Source organism: Amphiura filiformis, chromosome 3 (genome assembly GCF_039555335.1).
Source record: "Amphiura filiformis chromosome 3, Afil_fr2py, whole genome shotgun sequence".
Taxonomy (NCBI): domain Eukaryota; kingdom Metazoa; phylum Echinodermata; class Ophiuroidea; order Amphilepidida; family Amphiuridae; genus Amphiura; species Amphiura filiformis.
The window spans coordinates 57,994,188-58,016,998 of NC_092630.1; the positions used below are offsets into that span (position 1 = coordinate 57,994,188).

Sequence of the window (22,811 nt, forward strand, 5' to 3'; positions counted from 1 at the left end):
ATACAAATTGTAAAAAATGATGTCGATCAAAGTGCATTTTGAAAGTATCACGGCAGCTAAGTGAAACTACAATTTTTAATTTATACAATACACTTGTTGTAATTTGAAATTGGAAATAGTTTTAAACTATCATCAACTTATTAAACATATTAAAGGAGTGTTTCGTGATCCTAGCATCCTCTTTTTATGACATTTTTCAGTACATATCCACGAAAAAAGCCTATTCCCAAAATGTCAGTTGATTCCGATTTTGCGTTTGCGAGTTATGCATGATTATGTGTATTACACTGCTCCATAGACAATACGTTGTAATTTCGTTCTGGTGCACCAGAACGAAATTCAAATTTCACGATATCTTTGCAAAACGAATTAATCTGCAAGAAATATTTTGTACATAAACATTATGTAGCCAGAGGTTTCCAGTGATATAAAATTCTCAACTTTTTTTGAGAAAAGTGGGGGGATGAGGCTGTGGATCACGAAATGCCCCTTTAAAACAATATTCATGTAATTACGGTATTATATAAATGTATAAAATGCACACATACATACATGTAGCACGCCGAGCGTGTAAAATGGCAGACTGGATCAAGTTATGTTAATGGATTCAAAGAGTAATACTCTTTCTATGATTCAATCTGAATCTTTCTTTAATTTCAGATACACTTATGGAGATCTTAGTAGGTTGAATGTACAGATTGCGATCTGAAGTTACATTGAATTATCAGCTCAAGGGATGCCAATGTTTTTATGTGTTTGTAAAACATGTAAAATAGTCTCATCGGGTTTAACATTATAAAAAACTATTGTGTAACGAAATGTATTTTCCTGTTGACGTTTTGTCAGCAAATATTGTCAGAAAATATTGTACAGTCAGTCTACTCTGAAGTACAAAGTACAGACGCGGACGCAGACATTGTGCCGACCTTGAAGGCACGCATATCGGCAGCAGAGACGCAGCACTACGCACTGTTAACTCGCTATATACGCGCGCCTTGTCACTTTGTACTTCAGAGTGGACAAACTGTACAGTCATTAGCGTACCGGAGGCACCAAGACAGATGGAAGGCATTTCCAAATCTTCCCTCTAACCCGCAGTAAAATGAATTTACTGGAAGGAAATCTTCAATTTTATTGCTAAAATAATGTCAAATTAAGGACAATTATTGTGGCCCAAAACCGGGCCAAAGGAAGATGCAAGTCACAACTGTTGATCCATTTTGATCCGGTACTTTGAGCTAGAGGAGCAACTTTCTCCTTCTCACATTACCCTCCGGTCAGTACGCCTCTAAGTACAACATTTGAAATTGCGCAATTTTGCAGAAATCCTTCTTTCCTTTCTGAAATGTATACTATTATGTACTTTGACTGACCATGCATGCCACCTTAAAAAAAATAAAATAAAAAGTAAGTTCAGTAGATCATAATAACCTCAAATTCATATTACATAATTCCTGGATGAATGATAATTTCACAATCGTATGTTGAAAAAAAGCTTGACGTTTGAGATAACGTGTAAAATATTCTCCTGTCGATCTACTGGTTCCTCTGTAAAAAAAGTTGTTCATATAGATATTAAAATCCGAACCAACACTCCCAAAACGGTGTTTAGCAATACATGTTCTGATCTTGCTATCACTTTTTGAACATTTAGAAGCTTCACAATTTGGTTAATGGCCTGAGCTTTTGAGCAGGATCATTATTTGTACCTTTGATATAAAAGATTCTTCTGGAATCAAAAGCTCAGGTTATTAGGCTATTTTTTTTTTGGATAAGAGCTCCGTCTAACTTGATGTTTAGAAGATAGTAATCATTACATTCGTACAATTCCTTAACATCATTGTTCAATATTTAAACACTATCCATCAAATTATACTCTTTGAAGTATTTTTTTAAGTATTTAAACATATTTACAAAGTGATAGCAAAAAAACGTTTAGAAAAGTGTATAAATACACTGCAAAATACAACAATGCAGTGATGATCACTCTCGTCCTCAGATTATTTAAAAACGGACATTTTTAGGGCCACCAGGGAGGTCACAAGTAGGCAATGATTTCGTTGTTTCATTGAATCTATAAACCTGTGTAAGAATCTGATTTCTTGCATTTTACGTTGATGTTATTTGCCTGTCGGTTTACTTTTGATAATAGCAACTCCTATTTTTCTACTGGCCCATGCAACTTTCTTCATAATTGCATCTTGAGCTAAGGCAATACACATGGACATAATAGCCATTCCGAAAAAAATGAAAAAAAATAATCCCAACAGGTTTTTCTGATGCTCCGGTACAATGTCACCAAAACCTATTGTTGTTAAAGTTATAAAAGAAAAATAGAAGGCTTCAAAGTACTCCCATTCTTCCCATCTAATTAAAATTGCAGCAAGTAAACAGATATAAAGGAGAGCAAACATAAAAACCCCTAAAACAGGAATCTTTATGTCATCTTCTTCTTCGTCTTCCTCCTCCTCTTCTTCTTCAAACTTCTGTCGTTCTAATTCGTCTTCATTATCCCTCATGTTAACTACTTGCATATTTTTATCATCTGACCATATATCTTCGTTAGTTTTCTGTGGAAGTTCTTCGCAACTCGATTGTCTTTCAGGTGTTTTATCTTCTTTGTCACGGAGTACCATCGCTAATGAGGCTTTTCTACGAGCTTTCTTGATTTGTTCCTGGCCTTTCGCTATCATGACACGTAAATGTAAAGCACGGTAGGCTAGTGTTGCCCCACGGGCGAGTAAGGTGCCGAGACTAGCGAGAACTAACAGGAGTAGGGCAATTCCAAATACGGCATAGACCATACAGAAAGCTCGTCCAGCAGTGGTGACGGGCGCGATATTACCATAACCTGCATAAAAAGACAAAAGAAAAGAAAATTATTATTACATCTTTCTAACGAAAGTGTTAGAAATAATTGATACGGGTTATATTGGTTTCCGATACCAACGAAGCCAGAAATGTATAAACCATCCTTTTGTGTGACACTGGCTATACAGTTATCTACTGTTTTTAGCATGGTCGATTCCTGCGCTCGGCGAATCGCGTAAGGAAGTCCATAAGATCATATAGGAACGGGGTTTTAAATATTTATCTGATATTCGTCGGTATGCAGAAAATCAAGTCAAAGTTATAGAGGTTGTGATTGTGACGTATCATACCGTAAATATGGCGGACTACACAAATGCATTCAACAAAAGCATGATTGCAATCTACCGCGACAGTTCGTCTCACACATATAGACGAATCCAACAAGCCAAGACATGGTCAGGATTTGGTCGGCCATTACTGGGTCTTCGCAGTTGGGTGGATTAAAGCCGCTTAAAAATCGATGTTAGATTCGTTTATGTTGTAAACTGTCATCATTCTTTTGTCTACGTGTAACAAGGGTGATATAATGCAGTTTAAAATACCCTCCAAGGCCGCATCATTTCACATTTTAGGTGAGATGGAGCCGACGGTTATGGAGCGAGCTATGGCTACCATTGAGGTGTAATGCGTGAAATTAGATTCGTCTATAACAAATGCACTACGATCAAATAGGTTGATGACAATATTTGATTGAACGGGTCGCACTGCGACATGATTACGGTGAAGGACACTGGTTCATATCCTTTGTTTGGAGTCAATCAATAATTTCACGCACAACCTCTGTTGAGACCTGTACAGGAAATCCCTTATTGAATATTTAGCAGTTGATTATTGATTTTGATTTGATGATATCAATAACGCCATATACAGCTGTTAAATCGCCTTTTCTTGCGAATCTTCGAAGAGTATTTTCAGACGTCCGATTTGTCCGTCTGCCATTTAATAGCTGATTGTCTGCAGTGTCTTTGCCGCAGATGTTGTCACTGATCAGAGAATCGTGGCAAACTTCTAGACTCATATAAACCGACGTCAGGAGTAGCTGACCATGATGAAGACCGTAATGTATACAATAACGACGAAATCCACGAAAACGACATAGCATGCATACACCAGACGAAAGGTACGTCTGACAGAGGTATCACAGGGACAACGAGTACATTTATATGACTCCTAATTAATATTTTCCAATTAATACCATGTTATTTTCCATGGTTTTTTTCATGTCAATAAAAGAATATGTGCACATAAAACGTAATATCTGTTTATTCCGCATGGCAGGCGAAAAACAGAATTATCATTAGAAGCACGTTTCGTAACGCGTTGTCCATGCCTTCAATTGTCTAAACCATGTAAATAACATAACAAACAAACATAAGCTATTGCTGATTGAAAGAAAAAAAAGAGACAATATGCTTTTGTACAACATATTGTTTTTCAATTTTATAGGAAAATGTCAAATGTTAGGGCATAATAAATCTATGCTGATCTGCTAAAAAGTAACCTCCCAAGTGTAAATCTCCCTCCTGAAATCTTTCATTGACAGTACATTCGATACTTTACATACGTAAAGCATAGACTGAATGTTAGATATGTAAACGTATCAATGCTGACTCCAAGATTTATATAAACAGCTGTATAGAAAGACATGCCAACATCTCTATGGTTATAACATGTATATAATTCACTCTGTCTTGTTTTATCTCAAACTAAAAGTGTGCTTTCAGCAATTGTAGCTTGAGAGAGTACGAAACCATAATACTGGAATGTTTTGTTATAATGCATTATGCAGAAAGATGTGAAAGTAAGATAAACGTATATGTGATCGGAATATAATTCATATGTAGACGCTGTATTAGTGATTTAACAGGAATGTAAAATGCCTGGAGTTGCATTAAATTGTGATATCTGCGTAAATGTCTTTTAATGTATCTGAGAGTTTAATTCTGACATCTAAGCTGTGAATCTGCTGCTGTAGATTTGAAAGATTTGGTTTTGAACTTCAACCATATTGAAATTGATTTTTGTATTTAGACTTGAAATACAATCCTTCAGATATTCCCCAATATGGGCTACTTACTAAAACTTCATTACAGTAGTTGCTTAATATCAAATGTTAGCGCATAATAAATCTATGCTGGACTGCTGTTGAGTAACCTCCCAATTGTAAACCTCCCTCCTGGAATCTTTCATTGACAGTACATTCGATCATTAATACGTAAAGCATAGACTGAATGTTAGATATGTAAACATATCAATGCTGACTCCAAGATTTATATAAACAGCTGTATAGAAAGACATGCCAACATCTCTATCGTTATAACATGTATATAATTCACCTGTCTTGTTTTATTCCCAGCTAAAAGTTTGTTTTCTGCAATAGCTTGAGAGAGTACGAAAGCATAATACTGAAATGTTTTGCCATATGCATTATGCAGAAAGATGTAAAAGTAAGATAAACGTATCTGTGATCGCGATACAATTCATATGTAAACGCTGTATTAGCAATATGCCTGGAGTTGCATTAAATTGACATATCTGCGTAAATGTGTTTAATGTAGCAGAAAATCTAATTCTGACATCTAAGCTGTGAATCTGCTGCTGTAGAATTGAAAAACTTAGTTTGGAACTTTAACCAGATTGAAATTGATTTCTGTATTTAGACTTGAAATACAATCCCTTAGATATTTCCCAATATGGGCTACCTACTAAAATTTCATAGTTATTGTTGCTGTTTGCTTATTTTTCGCATCAGATTTGTCGGCGTTCCCATGGAGCATGTCCCTTGTCAAGGCAATTTTGTATTAGTGTATGCATCCCAATGGTTTCTGCCAACTTCACTTCGGGAAACAGTCTCTATACAATGCTATACTGCTAATAATATTATAATGTTTATACATTGCTATCGGTCTTGTCAGTGGAGCTTATTACCTGTAGAAGCAATGAATGCATGTCAAATGCTAGCACATAATAATAAATCAATACTGAAGAGTAACCTCCCAAGTGTAAATCTCCCTCCTGGAATCTTTCATTGACAGTACATTCGATCATTATTACGTCAAAGCATAGACTGAATGTTAGATATGTAAACTTAAAAAGTAAACATATCAATACTGACTCCAAGATTTATATAAACAGCTGTATAGAAAGACATCTCTATCAACATCTCTATCGTTATAACATGTACATATGTATATATTTCACTGTCTTGTTTGAGCTCAAACTAAAAGTGTGTTCTCTGCAATAGCTTGAGAGAGTACGAAAGCAAAATACTGAAATGTAAAAGTAAGATAAACGTATCTGTGATCGGGATACAATTCATATGTAGACGCTAAATTAGCGATTAAACAGGAATGTAATATGCCTGGAGTTCTGCGTGTTTTAATGTATCAGAGAGTCTAATTCTGACATCTAAGCTGTGCATCCGCTGCCTGCTGTAGATTTGAAAGATTTAATTTGGAACTTCAACCAGATTCAAATAGATTTTTGTATTCAGACTTGAAATACAATCTTTCAGATATTCCCCAATATAGGCTATCTAGTAAAACTTCATTAGTTATCGTTGCTGTTTGCTTATTTTTCGCATCAGATTTGTCGGCGTTTCCATGGAGCATGTCCTTGCCAAGGCAATTTTGTATTAGTGTATGCATCCCAATGGTTTCTACTAACTCCACTTCGGGAAACAGACTCTACACTGCATGCTAATAATATTATAATGTTTATACATTGCTATCGGTCTTGTCAGTGGAGCTTATTACATGTAGAAGCAATGAATGCATTTAGTAAACATTGTGTGTATTTAAGATACGAATTCATTTGACCTTGAAAATCACAAAGCTAGCTAAAATACAATAATCGGAGGACATTTCATAATCTTGGTCACGTTTCTTTGCCAGATATCAAATCGTTCTAATCGAAACGTTATTTGATATAACCATCTGCTTCTAAAATGATTATTGATAATCTCACTGAGGCAATACTAGCTCCTGGTGCAATTTGAAGGCAAATTTTGAGCTAAGATCATATTTATGTGAGTTGCTGAACTATGCCATCGGAGATCACGGTTGTTTCCAAAACCAATATTAAGGATTTCTTTTACGTCCATATTTGGCAGTATTATGTGATGTTTGCTTTAACATGTGTGTTTCTGAAAAATCCAAGGCTTAAATGTTTTTACAACACGTATGTTATTTTTTCTCAACCTTATAATATTTTCCTTCAATACCTGATGTAGGTTTTAATCGGGTTATCATGCAGTGTCCGTTGTGTATGTCCGCATCATGAATGGTGTTATTTATGCTTCTGTCACACTACACCGAATAGGTCTTCCGTACAAGAAACGGATGGTATTTTAGTAAATCCGTTGTTGTTCGTCAATGATCGTTTTATGTTCTTTTTATGTCCTGCTATCATCCGCCAAATGCGTTTCGTGTTAGGTGATGTTCGTTAAGTCCATCGGCATGCACAAAACTTGAAACGGAGTGTACCGAATACACATGTTCGGTATTTATCCGATCTGTGTTCGTATGGTGCTGAATATTGCCGGAGTTTGTTCGCTCTCCTTTCGTTCATGTTCGTTCTTTGTTCGTTGCACTCGGCCCGTGTTCGTTGCAAATACGTTCCTGTGAGGCCTTCACCACCGGATAGCATATTTATGCATTCGGTGATGTACGTTGACCCAGACCGTGTTAGTGTCACACTACACCGGATCGGTCTTCCGTATAAGAAACGGATGGTATTTTAGCAAATCCGTTAGTGTTCGTCAATGTTCGTTTTATGTTCTTCATATGTCCTGCTATTATCCGCCAAATGCGTTTCGTGTTAGGTGATGATTGTTTAGTCCGTCGATAATACGTTTCAAGTTTTGTGCATGCACAAAACTTGAAACGGAGTGTGCCGAATACACATGTTCGGAAGTTGTCCGATGTGTGTTCGTACAGTTCTGTATATATACCCTGGGTTTGTTCGTTATTCTTTCGTTTATATACCGCAGGTGTTTGCAAGGTTTCGCAGGCGCTTGTGCCGGATGTAGGCCTATGGCGAACATGTGCATCAATCATGGGGGGGGGGGTTCTGAAGGGTGTGTGACGCAATATCATATTTTCCCCAGTACTTTAGTGACTGACAAGTAGAAAAAGGGGAAAGGAGAAAAAGAAAAGAAAGTGAGAAAATTGAAGAGAGAAGAGAAGAGAAAAGTTAAATTGCACGTAATCTAGTAGGCCTATGCATGTAAGTAGTATTGAGCATGTTGAGGAGGGCACTTCCTGAAGGGTAGAGGACGCAATATCAAATTCCTACCAGTTTTAGTGATTGAAAAAAAAGAAAAAAGAAGAGAAAACATGGAAACGGTTAAATTGTATGTTATTGAGTAGGCCCAGGATAGTATATAGTAAGCCTAAGTATAGGCCTGTGATTATTATAGGCAGTGCTTTAAATGTCGTTCCTTGGCCCAAAAGCCTGTGAAAATTACTGCCGGCCCGTCGATATGTAGGGCCCGTGACATTTTGTACTCCCATTTTGTCACCAAAATCAGTATTTAAGACGGACCTAGGTCTATTACTGACTTTAACATATCAATCCATGCATGCTTTACCTGAAATTACGAGTCTGAAGTCTTATATCTTAAAGTGTCAGTGGATCAGTGTAACATTTTAAATTTTGCAAATTCAGTTTGGGCCTTCTTTGTTTTTTGTTTAAGGCAATAATAGTGTAAAAATGATGCACCAAAAACAAGTGTCCAAATTTTCCATTTTTAAAACTAAATTTTTACACAATAGGCCCAGGCCTAATAGGCCCTACAGTCCCCATGCAAATGGCTTCAATTGGACCTTCATTTTGAAAAATGGACAAGTCTTCCTTTTTGCTTCTGCTATGGACATCCACGTGTTATTTTTAAAACAATTGTTTATATTATACAATAATTGTGAAAACTTTTCAATGGCTTTAATTAGGCTTTCGTTTCACCAATTTGCGGCTGTTTCAAACTAAAATAGTACCCAATAATAGTGCTAAAATTGATCTAAAAAATGACAAATGGCTTCAATTGGGCCTTCATTGTCCAAAGGTTTCTCACCTCTATTGCCCCGGGACTCTGGTTGCCCTGATATATCAGATTTGTAGCCCTTTTGTACTTATTAGCCAATATTTGACCATTTTCGTCAAAGTTTTCCCCTTAAAAGTTGTCTTTCCCCACTTTGTTCACCCTCTGAAAAAGTGCTTGCTACGTCACTGCCTCTAAGGGGTCAAAACCCTCTCAAACACCCTCTCCTCCCCACTTTTCTGATAGTGTGGACGTCCCTGTTGGTGCCACATGCCACGGATTCGCCGGTTATTTGTCGGACGTTGAACGATTGAATATAAAACGCCTGCAGGATTATTAGCGGCCACAACGCATAGAGAGACGAACGGGAATCGGATCCCAAAATCCGTACATTTGTCGGACGTTGACCCCTAAATCCGGTCATTTGTCGGACGTTGAACGATCGAATATAAGACGCCTGCAGGATTATTAGCGGCCACAACGCATAGAGAAACGAACGGGAATCGGACCCCAAATCCGGTCATTTGTCGGACGTTGAACGATCGGATATAAGACGCCTGCAGGGTTATTAGCGGCCACAACGCATAGAGAGACGAACGGGAATCGGACCCAAAATCCCACCGAATCTTCTGCCGGACTGGTGATTTTTCCACCGAATAAAATATTTTTGTATTCGGTGATGTACGTTAATCCAGTCCGTCGTAGTGTGACAGACCTATTAGTGAAGTGGGTAGCAATCGATACCGTACCTGCAACAATTTACCAAAGGTACCGTAGGCCGCTGATAGCGTTATAGCGCCAAACCAAACGTTAACCATAATTAACATCGTAATGGCGCTAACGATTACTAGTGACATGTAACAAATACAAATATCACTGGCGATACATTAATCCAACGGGGCACTTTATCTAAGATTAAGAATAAGCAGGTTTAATAGCAAAGATAAAATCGCCAACGACATAAAACATGTATGTTAACGTGCCAATCTTTTACGATCTCCTGTCCCTTTTTACGAACCGGTCAGAGATTGCATTTCAAAATACGCATGAAAGATAACACTTCAAGTTGATGAAAATGTTTCCTCCAATATTTCTTGATGTCTTTGATTTAAATACGAAGTATATTGATATTCATTTTGCGGCCGGCAGAAAAACAGAAAAGCAAATCTATTGAATTAGCAAGTGTTCTAAATTTCAGTTTAGCACATTAAAAATCTGATTATCTTGTCAGAAATGGGCCATGCTCTCCGACTTAACTAGGGTTTAGTTACATCGGGGGAAATGCAAAATGCGTATTTCAAGTATCACATGTCAGTAAAAAGCACAGAGCACGGAACAACTCATTTTTGGTATTAGATACGACAAGCCGCGAAAAAAGGCACACTAAAGCCTGCAGGATAAGCAGAAAACGTGATGTTCAGGGCGCGGTGAACAATTTGTCAACGCAAGTTACAAATATCTCAATAGAGCTCTCAGTACGTACGACTGTAGCTTGCTGATATATCGTCATTATGAATATAGACAATTTTTAGATTTGAGAACCCAACCCAGTCAATATTTTTGATATCAATTTAAATAATCTGTTGATAAATTGACCTTATTGATTAAACCAGCTTTAGAGCGTCAACTATCTGACACAAAAAAATCATCGGGGCAAACTTGACAGCTAAGAAGGCGGGTGCGATATTGATAACACCAACTGCGGCCATATATTTAATTCCATTATAGTTGCAGGATGGTTCTTGAATATCATACTTTGTGAATGATCTAAATAGATTGTTAACATAGAAGAGTCAAGTTACTTTAAATCAAATATTATTTTAACAGTAAGGTCAACCATGAAATTCAGTGACAAGCTTGTACAGTACATAATATTGGTGTCTATTATGTGCACGTGTTTTTATATTCAATGCCACCACGCTGTTTCTCAATTAGATATTACTTTGGCAAAGTTTTTCAGTATGAGATAGATGTAGATATATTACCTGAATTGCAGGGTCGGGAGAAAAAACATTGAAGCGCATGGGACGGTATCTTTGTGCAGCTCAAACAAGGATATATGTGCATTTTCGAACACAATTTGGAGTTGAAATTATTCAGTAAAAACATCGCAAAATAATATCATGAATAAGAATTTAATATCCAGTATCCACCTATATATGGCATTTCCATAGGAGGGGTTGAAACCATTTTTTAACGTCGGAAGAGAGTGGGCAAGTTTTTATTGGCAAAATATTGCAATTGTAATTATTTAAATTATCTATCTGGTAAAATGTTATATCCATCTGCGCTATGCTAATTTATTTCTGCACATTTTGATACCTCATTTGTAGCAATTGACTAAATATTGATGTCACAACGTACATTTAAATCAATGTAACCCATGATTTGAAAGTTGCAGTAAATTGTGTTTTAAGGGAGTACTACTAACACCCCTTGCCAATTTTGTGCCTATTTTTGCATTTTTCTCAAAAATTATAGCACATTAGGTTAAATACCACTAATTATGTATTACACGTGTTTCAATGGGAAAATGCCTAATTTCGGGTGGAATTTTCTCATATTCAGAACTCTCACAGTTCAATGCCACCAATATCAGGTGAAACTATATGATTTAGATGTCAAATGATCAAAAATTCAACATAGGTTGACCTGAGACTTTTCTTGTTTTAACGCACTGAACCGTAAACACCTTAAAATGACAGTGCGCCCTCGAAGCTGAAAGTTACAATATGATAGGGCGACTATTTACTAAAAACCGAAGCCGTGCGTATGAATTTTGGTACTATTACATCAAAAATGTCATATAATGAGAGAAAATGTACCATTTTGAAGCATCAAACTCTAAAAAGTACTTTTTGGCTATATAACTTGATCAATTTCAGCGATTTTAATGCAGTCTTTTCGAATGCCATGAAAACAAATAGTTCCTCATCGTATTTCAATGTATCGCCCAGGCCTATTAGTGGTCTTTAACCTATAGTGACAAGTAAGATATGTATATTATAGGGGCAACGACTACTGCACTGAAATTTCAGCAACTCAAGGCAAGTAGTTATTGATTTATTGATCAAATATTGGTTTTCCCTCCTTTTTGACTGTAACTCCACAACTGTTGTTTGTGCTCAAATAAAATTTCCAGTGCAGTAGTTGTAGTCCTTGCCCCTATAATATACATAGCCTATCTTACTTGTCACCAATGCGCTATAATTTTTGAGAAAAATGCAAAAATATTTGGTAGGGGTGTGATGCCGTGATATCTGAGTGTTTTTGTATTGTATGTAAGTGCAACTTTCAAATCTGGACCTCACTACATTAAATTGACCGGTGTTTTATTGTTTTCTGGGCTATTGTATCAAATGAGGTGTCAAAATGCGCAGAAATAAATTCTGCTTCCAACTCATTTTACCAATTTGTATACAATATCCACTTTTTGAATAATGTCCATTATTTAAGGGGGGTTAGTTACTTTTTTTGAGATGTTTATTTCATCTGGCTAAAGTGGCACACACTTTAAGACGAGTCTGTTTATGCAATATGCTATACTCATATATTATCAGATTATCAGCTATACTTTCTATAGAAATTATGTTTATTTTTGGTCGCAACTACGAAATTTTTGAAGAGGTTTATTTAATTTAACTTAATTTTGTCTATTATATTGATTATTGACGGTTAAAAAAAAATTGGAAACAGTAAGTCAAGAGTACGCCTTATATCCATAAGACTTCTTTACATAAATGGAATGTACTTGTGTAACATTTAAATGATACAAATATTTGCATGCTTTTAACTAATGTTAAATTTTTACACATTTATAATGCTTTTAAACGCCAACTCATGCAATAGCTAGATAAATGCGGGGTCATCAATATGATCAACAAGAAACTTGACTGTGGCAATAACATGTAGGACGAAGACCTTTCCATATAAGTCTTGAGTCCCGCTGTCCTAAGCATTGAAGTAAATGAATCCGCTCTTATACAATGAACTCGTGTAATTTGTCTGTAGTTTATGTGCACAAATTTTCTCCTATTTTGAAAGGCTCTCAATCATGATCGAACATCATATCATACCTTCCGGATTTACATTTTAGCTGAACATTATCTTGTGACAATGCAAATGTTATGGAAGTTGATTAAATGATATAAGCTGGTTTTCAGCTAACAGTAATTTTAAATATTGTTTATTAATATGACCTTGTTACTTCGTCATTCATCAATTTACGATGACATCGGTAAATCTTTGACTGACCGACCTCATCACCAAAAACTCATCTGCTATTTATGGCTTCGGTTCGTGGTCAGATGACATCGAGTTTAAAGGTACATTAGACAGTTTGTTTATATGGAAACAATTACATGTATATTGAAATTTCAATAGAAAAAGGACGTAATTACAATCATGATTGAAATAACAAAAATGTCCAAGTCTAAAATTAAATCATGATTTTGTCAAACAAATGAATTATTAAAATGTATTTTTGATTGCACACTCAAACCAACAAACAAACAAAAAACAACAACAACAACAACAACAAAAAAGCGACACTTTTGCTAAGAATAAATATTTGCTTGGAGTAAAATTAACAGCTGTAATTATTGATGCATTCTCACAAACGAATGATGATTCAACTACATGATATGATTCAACTCTATATTTAATGTTTATAATCAGAGCAACTGAAGAAACATAATCTATTATCTATTTTGGAAACAAAAAACATAGATTCTCAGTTGGCATATTACTTTATGTAATCCCAGGGAAATATCTTATTTATCAGCGTAAGTTTTTAACTACCAATAGGACTTTCTAAATGCTTCTCTTATCGCATAACTAGTCCCGTTGATTAGCGCGATACTTTATTTCGGTCTGCTGAATGAAAACAGTTCTCTCTGTTGATTGGTTGAAAAATCAAATACAGACACAGATATGATTAATACATAGTATATCAGAGACGCTAAAGTTAACCCTAACACTGAGCACTGCCATTTGCTATCGGAAGTTAAAGGAAAAACGAAAAAAGAGAGAAGATTAACAAAGAAGTCACTTGTTAGCCCGGGATTCGAACCAATATACCTCTCCCACACGAACACCGACCGGTAGCCACAGGAGTTATTCTGGTCAGGCCAGCGAATCTGTGAGCATATAGCACTTAATGTTATTGCTTCATGGTATCAGGTGGGATTCATTCGCAGTCGTTATCCTCGTGATATTATATGATATTTAGCCGTATTAGGGTTAATTAAATTACCCATTGTAAGCATAGAAGCGTATAAATGAAAGTGGCGACTTCCATCAGCAGTGAGCCATTAAATTAGAGGGACATTGGTTCCAAAATGTAAAATTTACGTATACTAACATGAAATCACAAAATGTAACTATTGCGAACTAGGCATTCATTTATAGTTTAAAAGGATAATGTAAATATGTGTGTAATATTTATGCTTGAGAACAATGCAGTTATTGTTGATTAGGTACGTAAAACAAATCTGAATGCTGAAGGCAATATATATATATATATGTTTTACAATGAAGTACAGGGTGTCCCAGAATGATTTATACCGGGAAAGATGGAATTTTTTAGGGATGAACGGCATTTCTATTGGTCATATTGTTTTACATTTTAAGTTCTACATATATTTAGCTTTCTCAGATTTTTTAGATTTTAAAAATTGGACGTTTATAGTAGAAGGATTGCGTAAAAATGGTGAATTCCGAGTTTTGACAAAGCAACCTATTTTGAAAATCTTTAAAATTACTAACCGTTCAGCACAAAGTTATTAGGAAAATGTTATTCAGTATATTTGCTGTGTCCTGTTCTTACTTCTACTATGTAGGATTTTTCCAATAAATTGCACATTGCGGCTGGACGATGGTGATAATGTTTTCGTCCATTTCCAGTAATAGCAAAGTCACGCCAAAACGAATCAAGCTATTTCCATGAAAGTCACAGAATAAGTAGGAGACATGTGTGGCATTGCATTGCACATATTAAGATTAAATACACTGTTGACTATATATTTTTGATATTTTGTTCAAACACGGTATAAATCATTCTGGGACACCCTGTAAATAATATGATAATAATAATATGCATAATTACCTCCTGTAGATTTTGTTATTGGTGCAGAGTGCACAGTTTACTTAAACACTATAATAGCTTCCTCGAGTCAGTAATTTAGATATTGCTTTTTATTGTCTCTCTTAAGGTTAAATACAATGGATTTTCAAGGCTTGATTCCAGAGGGGCGTAAGTTAATAATAGAAACAGCCATGCAGAAAAAATGAACTCAAGCGTACTTGGTGTATCAATTTACATGCAAAATAACCACGAACCTATGAAACCGTGGCACGCGAGTCATCCTATGTTGCAGGGATAGGGAGGGAGGGGGCAACCATGATAGGGGCTGCTGGGGTGGGGGGAAGCCGGTTTCTGCCATTTTTCTATGGTATTTTATAAATTTTCATTTTTTAAAAATATTATCCTTAGATGATATCTGTCGTGAAATAAATCAATGCCGCTATAGACTAGTAATAGGCCTAGTAGGCCTACCCTGATTATGCAATATATACAACAATAACTACAACAACAATAATAATAAACCAACAACCAATGTCTAATTTGTAAATTGCCGCGCCTATTTAGACTAGTCGGCCTATTAATGAATTATACAATAATAAAAAAACCCGGCAAAAACAATCAATCACTGCAGTCAGAAAGAAATAAACGAACAAGAAAGAAGACAGAAAAAGAGAAAAGTAAGAAAAAAAAAGAAAAAAAAATAGAATTGGACCACACAGGGACTCGAACCCGTACTAGTTGACCAGCTCAAAACAATTTCATATAGTGGAGGAGATTTTCAGCCAAGCGCGCTAGTCGATTGCGCCACAGAGACTGACTACATGATCAATAGTGCATGCAGGTTGTTATGATAAACAAGCGCTTTTTTGCAAAAGTAGCTTCAATTAGGAATGAAAATCAAGTGGTAGAGTAATCAACAGACAGTTGAGAAATAATGTTGGTAGTTAGATGTCAAAATTAACGTTCCACAATCAAGATATCGATAATGTAAAAAAGCAGTGTTTTCTCAAACAAGATTCTCGAAAATGTTCCCTAAAAACGGGCTTTTAAGATTTAATCGGTACTGTATTTGGTTCTTCCCCGTGGCAACATTATTTGTTTGATCGATTTGAAGACAATACAAAAAAGAAGAAAACAATCACTCGGCGTGGTTTTATACGGGGCGAACATTCGAAAAAAACGTCATGGAACGCGTGTTTGATATTGTGAACATGGTGCGAAAAAAGGCTTTAAACGAATGATTTTCAAATTTATTCTAAAATTTTTTATAAACACACAAAGAAAATGTTAAGCTACATCCAATGCACCAAAATTCCACTCGCTGCGATATGATCTGGTTACTGAGAAAACTCTGTTTTAGAGAACAACTTTATACGTCTTTCATACGTTTTTTATACGTTTCTTAGTGTAACCTTAATGTTCTGATGAGATGAATATAAAAGTATAAAAAACATTTTAAAAATTGGATTTGGTTGATACTACATAGTTTTACAGAGCTGTTTCGTAAGGGCCAATAGGCCCTCACTCATCAGAAACTTAATGCAGAATGAGGCATATAACAGTGTACATTTTCAGAAAGAAAATGATGCAAGATTCCTGCAAAGATAAACAGGTTTTGAGAAAATCTCAAAATTAGATTTTACTTTACTGACTCGAGGGAGGTATATTGATTGTAATAAGCGATGAGTTAAATTGAACTAAATTGTAAGTCCATCCCTTACTTATTTTATCGGGACAAAATTGACGTACACATGGGTACGGGTAGGGTAGTCGATCAAAGTTAAAGGGTAGATAAGGGGACAGCTGAGGCCCAGCGATATTTCTACTTATTAATATTATAAGTCAAGGTGTTAATATTTTTGAAATGTCAATCTTGTTGAAGAAATTCGTACTACATTTGACCTATAATCATTAAAACTTGACATTTTTCGAAAGTATCTCTTCTAAAACAAGTCCATGGAAATGAAATATGAGAGCTGTTTTTACACCTACATCGTCACCGTACAATACTAAACTAAATGTAGCGATTCACTTTAATGTACTGGAACGAGTATAACATATTATATTGTACAAATAAACGCGTGTCTATTATGTATTACATAGTCTACACTGCTGGCAATGATACTTGGAATGGCATCAACTTTTTAATATAGATGCAATGAGGGTTATCGTCACCATAATTCGCATTCAGTTTTTGTTTTGTTTGTTGTTGTGTGATTTTGAAAACACAAACGTGTGATTGGTATGCTTCTTTGTGTTCTCGCCTAATAATGGGCTGGTTGAACAATAATTAGCTATACTTTGTATATCAAATGGAGCGTAGTGTTTACATTAGATTTATAAAAGTGCACCTTTCTAATGTAATTGAATTTTACATGAGTTTTGAAATGCGGATGTCATACACAACGGCATCAATAATGCACACTCGTGTTGCTATTGCTTACAACGTCTGTATCAATATGCCCTGCAAGACAATAAACTATGCATTGCAACAACACGTATCATATCGAATGCAAATAACAATACAAAAATAAATAAATCTCGAGATTATTTACACGTCCAAGCAATTCCAAGTTAACCTGAGGTTAAAACGATTCTACGACTTGGTGTTGACAATTAGCTAATAATTATTCATGCCTACGACATATTAACAGCTACTTTTTTGGGTTATGCTTAGCATCTATGATAAACTTAAAGATTTACATTTATATAAAAGTGTTAGCTTTTTCGTAGTACACAACAATGTGCATATTCTAGTTTAAAATGAATATCAACGTGTCTTCTCAGTGCAAGCATAAATGTGTGTTGGATGGTGAGATTAAGTGATAAACATTTGAAGTGAACAGAAGTCAATGACCATCAACCGATCTTCCAGTGTGTTGTTAGCAGATATCTACCATCCCAAGTAATAACACAGTATCTGCGTCGTTGATTACCAGCATATACCGTGTTTACTAAGGGAATAGACTAATTCAAAGCATTCAAAACATATGTCTCCCAAACATAAACACAGTATCTGCTATCAAGTGTGTATCTCAAACAGTTGTGCAATCCAAAGAAGAATATGAACACTATAAGGCGCTCTTACGCCATTCATGTATCAGTAGAAAGCAGAACAATTAATACTCAGCACAATAGCTTTTATTTCATCCAACAACTACGTTATTTAATCTATTCCTATTATATCTCATTATGTTTCAAGTAATGTTTTAACTTCTAAAGAATGTTTGATGACGTAAAATCGATAATATATTATTTCCACCAGATATTCTACATAACATATTATTGATTTTACGTCATCAAACATTCGTTAGAAGTTTAAGTTAAACATTACTTTATCATATTTCATATGACTATATCTATTAAACATTGTTCATTAGTACTTGTTCTGAATCTGAAGTCGCTGTTGGCAAAAATTTCTCGAGGATACATCACACCAGCTACGAATTCGTCTTACCTTGAGAATCACAGAGCTAAAAACACAATGATCGGAAGACACTTTACAATGGCGATCCACGATTTCTTTGCCATGTCAAATCGTTCTTATCGAAACGTTATTTGATATAACCATCTGCTTCTAAAACAAGTTTTGATAATCCTACTCGGGTAAATCCCAGCTCCGCAAGATGTGATTTCTAAACAACGCCATCGGAGATCATGTTTGTATCGAAAGCAAATTATTAAGGATTTCTTTTACGTCATTATTTGGCAGCATTTGTAATGTTTTCTTGTGTGCTTTTGAAAAATTCAAGGCTTAGATTTTTTACAACATCTATGTTATTTTTTCTCTTTTTGTGAGTCTGCCTCGTCGATACCGTACCTGCAACAATTTACCAAAGGTTCCCTTTGTAGGTCCCGATAAAACCATATCGTAATGGCGTTGACGATTACTGGAGAAATGTAACAAATACAAGTTACACTGGCAATACATTAATTCCACGGAGATGAAGAATAAACAGACATATTCATTAACGACGAAATCGCCAACGACATAAAACAATGTCAACGGCCCATTTTAAGATCTCCTGCCACTTTTTACGAATCGGTGATAGATTGTATTTCCAAAATACCTATGAAAGATAACACTTCAAGTTGATGAAAATGTTTCCTTCAATATTTCTTGATGTCGTTTGTTTATATACGAAGCATATTGATTGCTGAAACCAGAGACGCGTTTATTTCTGATGGCAAATTGAAAGTGCCTTGTGAGTATTTATACTTAAGTGTTCAAAGAAACTGCCCTTATTTACGGCTTGAAATCTGTCTTTTTATGCGATCAAACTATTATAAAGGCTGTATGTCGCGCGATAATCATTGCTTAGTTTTCATTTAATATTTAACTCTACAATATATATAAGGCTACAATCTGCTATAGTTTTCATTAAAATTAGAATTACTGTTCACGAAATATGAATAGTTTTATTATAGTAATATCAGGTTCTTCAATACTTTTTAGAACTTTACAGATATTTAGACCTTAACAGAAAGCCAATTAAATCGATTTTACGTGACCATGTACCTTTTAAAGATATAAAATGTACACATAAGTTGGATTTAGTACGAACAATTAGAATTCTTAAAATAAAAATTTGCCTACTTGACGAAATGTTTTGGGTACTTTCTGTTCAACATTTTTGCAATTTCAACATCTTTTGAATTTTCCTCTAAAGTGAACAATTGTTAATTTTAAATATGGTCAGTTGTTAATTTTAAATAAGGTCATTTTGTAGATAAAACTTTCTCCCTGTACTAATATAATATTTACCATGCTTATATAACGACGTACTTCTTTCCAGAGAGTCATTTACAACTTGCTAAAAAATTCAGTGGCAATTATTGCTGACCAAGTTAGCAATAATTTTTCACCAAATACTGACGAAATGAGTGCTTTAGACAATGCAAGATATTTTTAATATACGTGAGGTTCGGAAACATAAATTGTTGCCCAAGTTAGCGTTATTACTATCTTATGGCGCGTGATGTGATAATACATCGCTGCATGAATACAAAGAACACTATTTTTCATTTTGCTGCTGGCGGAAAAACAGAAAAGAAAATCTATTGAATTAGCAAGTGTAGACTAAGTGTTTCAGTTTAGCACATTAAAAATCTGATTATCTTGTCAAAAATGGGCCATGCTCTCCGACATAACTAGGGTTTAGTTACATCGGGGGAAAAGCAAAATCCGCATTACAAGTATCACATGTCAGTAAAAAGCACAGAATACGGAACAACTCATTTTTGGTATTAGATACGACAAGCCGCGAAAAAAGGCACACTAAAGCCTGCAGGATAAGCAAAAAACATGATGTTCAGGGCGCGGTGAACAATTTGTCAACGCAAGTTACAAATATCTCAATAGAGCTCTCAGTACGTACGACTGTAGCTTGCTGTTATATCGTCATTATGAATAGACAATTTTTAGATTTGAGAACCCAACCCAGTCAATATTTTTGATATCAATTTAAATAATCAGTTGATAAATTGACCTTATTGATTAACCCAGCTTTAGAGCGTCAATTATCTGAAAATCATCGGGACAAACTTGACAGCCAAGAAGGCGGATGCGATATTGATAACACCAACTGCGGCCATATATTTAAATAAATTATAGTTGCAGGATGGTTCTTGACTATCATACTTTGTGAATGATCTACATAGATTGTTAAACATAGAAAAGTCAAGTTACTTTAAATCAAATATTATTTTAACAATAAGGTCACCCATTAAATTCAGTGACAAGCTTGCAACATGCCACCACACTGTTTCTCAATTAGATATTACTTTGGCAAAGTTTTCAGTATGAGATAGATGTGGATATATTACCTGAATTGCAGGGGCGGGAGAAAAAACATTAAAGCGCATGGGACGGAATCTTTGTGCAGCTCAAAAATTGATATTAATGTGCATTTTAGTCGCTGTCCTGAGCATTGAAGTAAATGAATCCGCTCTTATGTATTGAACTCGTGTGGTTTATGCGCAAAATTTTCTCCCTCTATTTTGATGGGCTCTCAATCATACCTTCCGGATTTACATTTTAGCTGAACATTCTCTTGTGGTAACCTTTAACCACAATGCAAATGTTATGGAAGTTGAATAACCGGTATAAGATGGTTTCCAGCTAAAAGTAATTTTGAATATTGTTTATTAATATGATCTTGTTACTTCGTCATTCATCAATTTACGATGACATCGGTAAATCTTTGACTGACTGACCTCATCACCATAAACTCATCTGCTATTTATTCTTTGGTTTGTGGTCAGAACACATCGAGCTCAAAAGTATATTAGACAGTTTGTTTATATGGAAACACTTACATGTATATTATAATAGAAAAAGGACGTGATTACATGATTGAATTTATTATTCATTAGGCATTTCAACAAAAATATACAGCAAAATTAGACCAGCAAGCAAGGGCTGCCAGGGCCCAACAAAAGTGGCAAATAAAGCACTGACATCTAAAAGATGAGTGGACCCCACCCTTCCAAGCTGGTCATGAAAATAAACAAAGTATTGCACTAGTATAAATACACATAAAATTTCAAAGATTATTAACACATTAAAAGTACAAACATTTTTTAAAAACAGCACTATGTTAAAAGCATGAAGCCCCAAGATACAAGAGACACAATATATTGCACTTAGCCAAGCAGGATAAAACACACAACAACATAATGAGATAATGCCCCCCCCCCACTCTATCACCACAACAAAACATAAACTGAGCTCAAAAAGAAACTTATAATTGTTTACAACTTGTGAATCACAAGGTCATATCTTAAAATACTGTCAATCAAAATGAACCAAAATTACACACAGGATTACCTTAATACTCTACTCAAAACACGTGTCAGTAACCAAGCAGTTGTCCAACTGGCACAACAGCAAAATGCACTGTCATGGGACAGCTTCCTGGACTTCCTTCACTTTCACAGCCCAACATTTGGCACCCAGGACAAAAAATCTGTGAGAATGCACACAAGATCCTTGCACAGATGATAAAACGGTGCTGCTTTCTGCTTTTCATACACTTTTTTCATGAAACAGGGCTGGGCTGTGAATGTGGTCCAGGAAGCTGTCCCATGTCAGTGCATTTTGCTGTTGTGTCAGTTGGATAACTGCTTGGTTACTGACATGTGTTAAGAGTAGAGTATTGAAGTAAATATGTGTGTAATTTTGGTTCAATTTGATGGACAGGATTTCAAGATATGACCTTGTAAAAAATTATAAGTTTCTTTTTGAGCTCAGTTTATATGGCACCAAGGATTAAATTTCTTGAATGGACTGAAAGTAGTCTCTCAAGTGGGATTTGAAGCAGTTAAAGCTATTGCACAAATAAATATCAGTGATGTGACGGGGGAGGTCAGACCATTTTTAGGGAAGCGTTGGATGGAATGATAAAGAACAGCATCAGTTTTGGCTTTGAGATGGTGAAAAATAAGGTGATCGGGATGCCTACTATTTGGACGGATTTTATTTAAAGCAGGCATAGCATTGCAGCAGTCAACATTGAGAAGGTATTTGGAAACAAGTGAAATGGACATGTATTCACGTCTTTGGGACAATAACTGAGGTCAAGACGCTCCAAACGAACATTGTACTCTTCCTCGCGACGCTTCTGATGGAGAATAGCCCTGGTGGCTGTCCTTTGAACGCGTTCAAGAGCATTTTTGAGACGCTTTTTGTGGGGCATCCAGACAGGGGAGCAATAATCGAGGATGGGCAAGACCATGGTCCGATATAATTGGAGGAGAACCTCTGGGGGAGATTCCCCGGCCACATGGCGAATAAAACCAAGAAGTTTGTTGCTTCTT

At 35.6% G+C, this 22,811-nt stretch overlaps 1 protein-coding gene across 3 annotated transcripts in view; it reads right to left on the minus strand.

The window, feature by feature from the left end:
• Positions 1–1,729: 1,729 nt before the first annotated feature.
• Positions 1,730–22,811, minus strand: part of LOC140148820 (potassium channel subfamily K member 18-like) — a 61,044-nt gene continuing 39,962 nt past the window's right edge. The window contains exon 2 of one of the 3 annotated variants that reach the window (XM_072170893.1): positions 1,730–2,851. In XM_072170893.1, the coding sequence (XP_072026994.1) occupies positions 2,121–2,851 (731 nt within the window). In that variant the 3' untranslated portion in view covers positions 1,730–2,120. The remainder of the gene's footprint in view (positions 2,852–22,811) is intronic. The other 2 variants (XM_072170895.1, XM_072170894.1) reach the window with 2 other exon arrangements.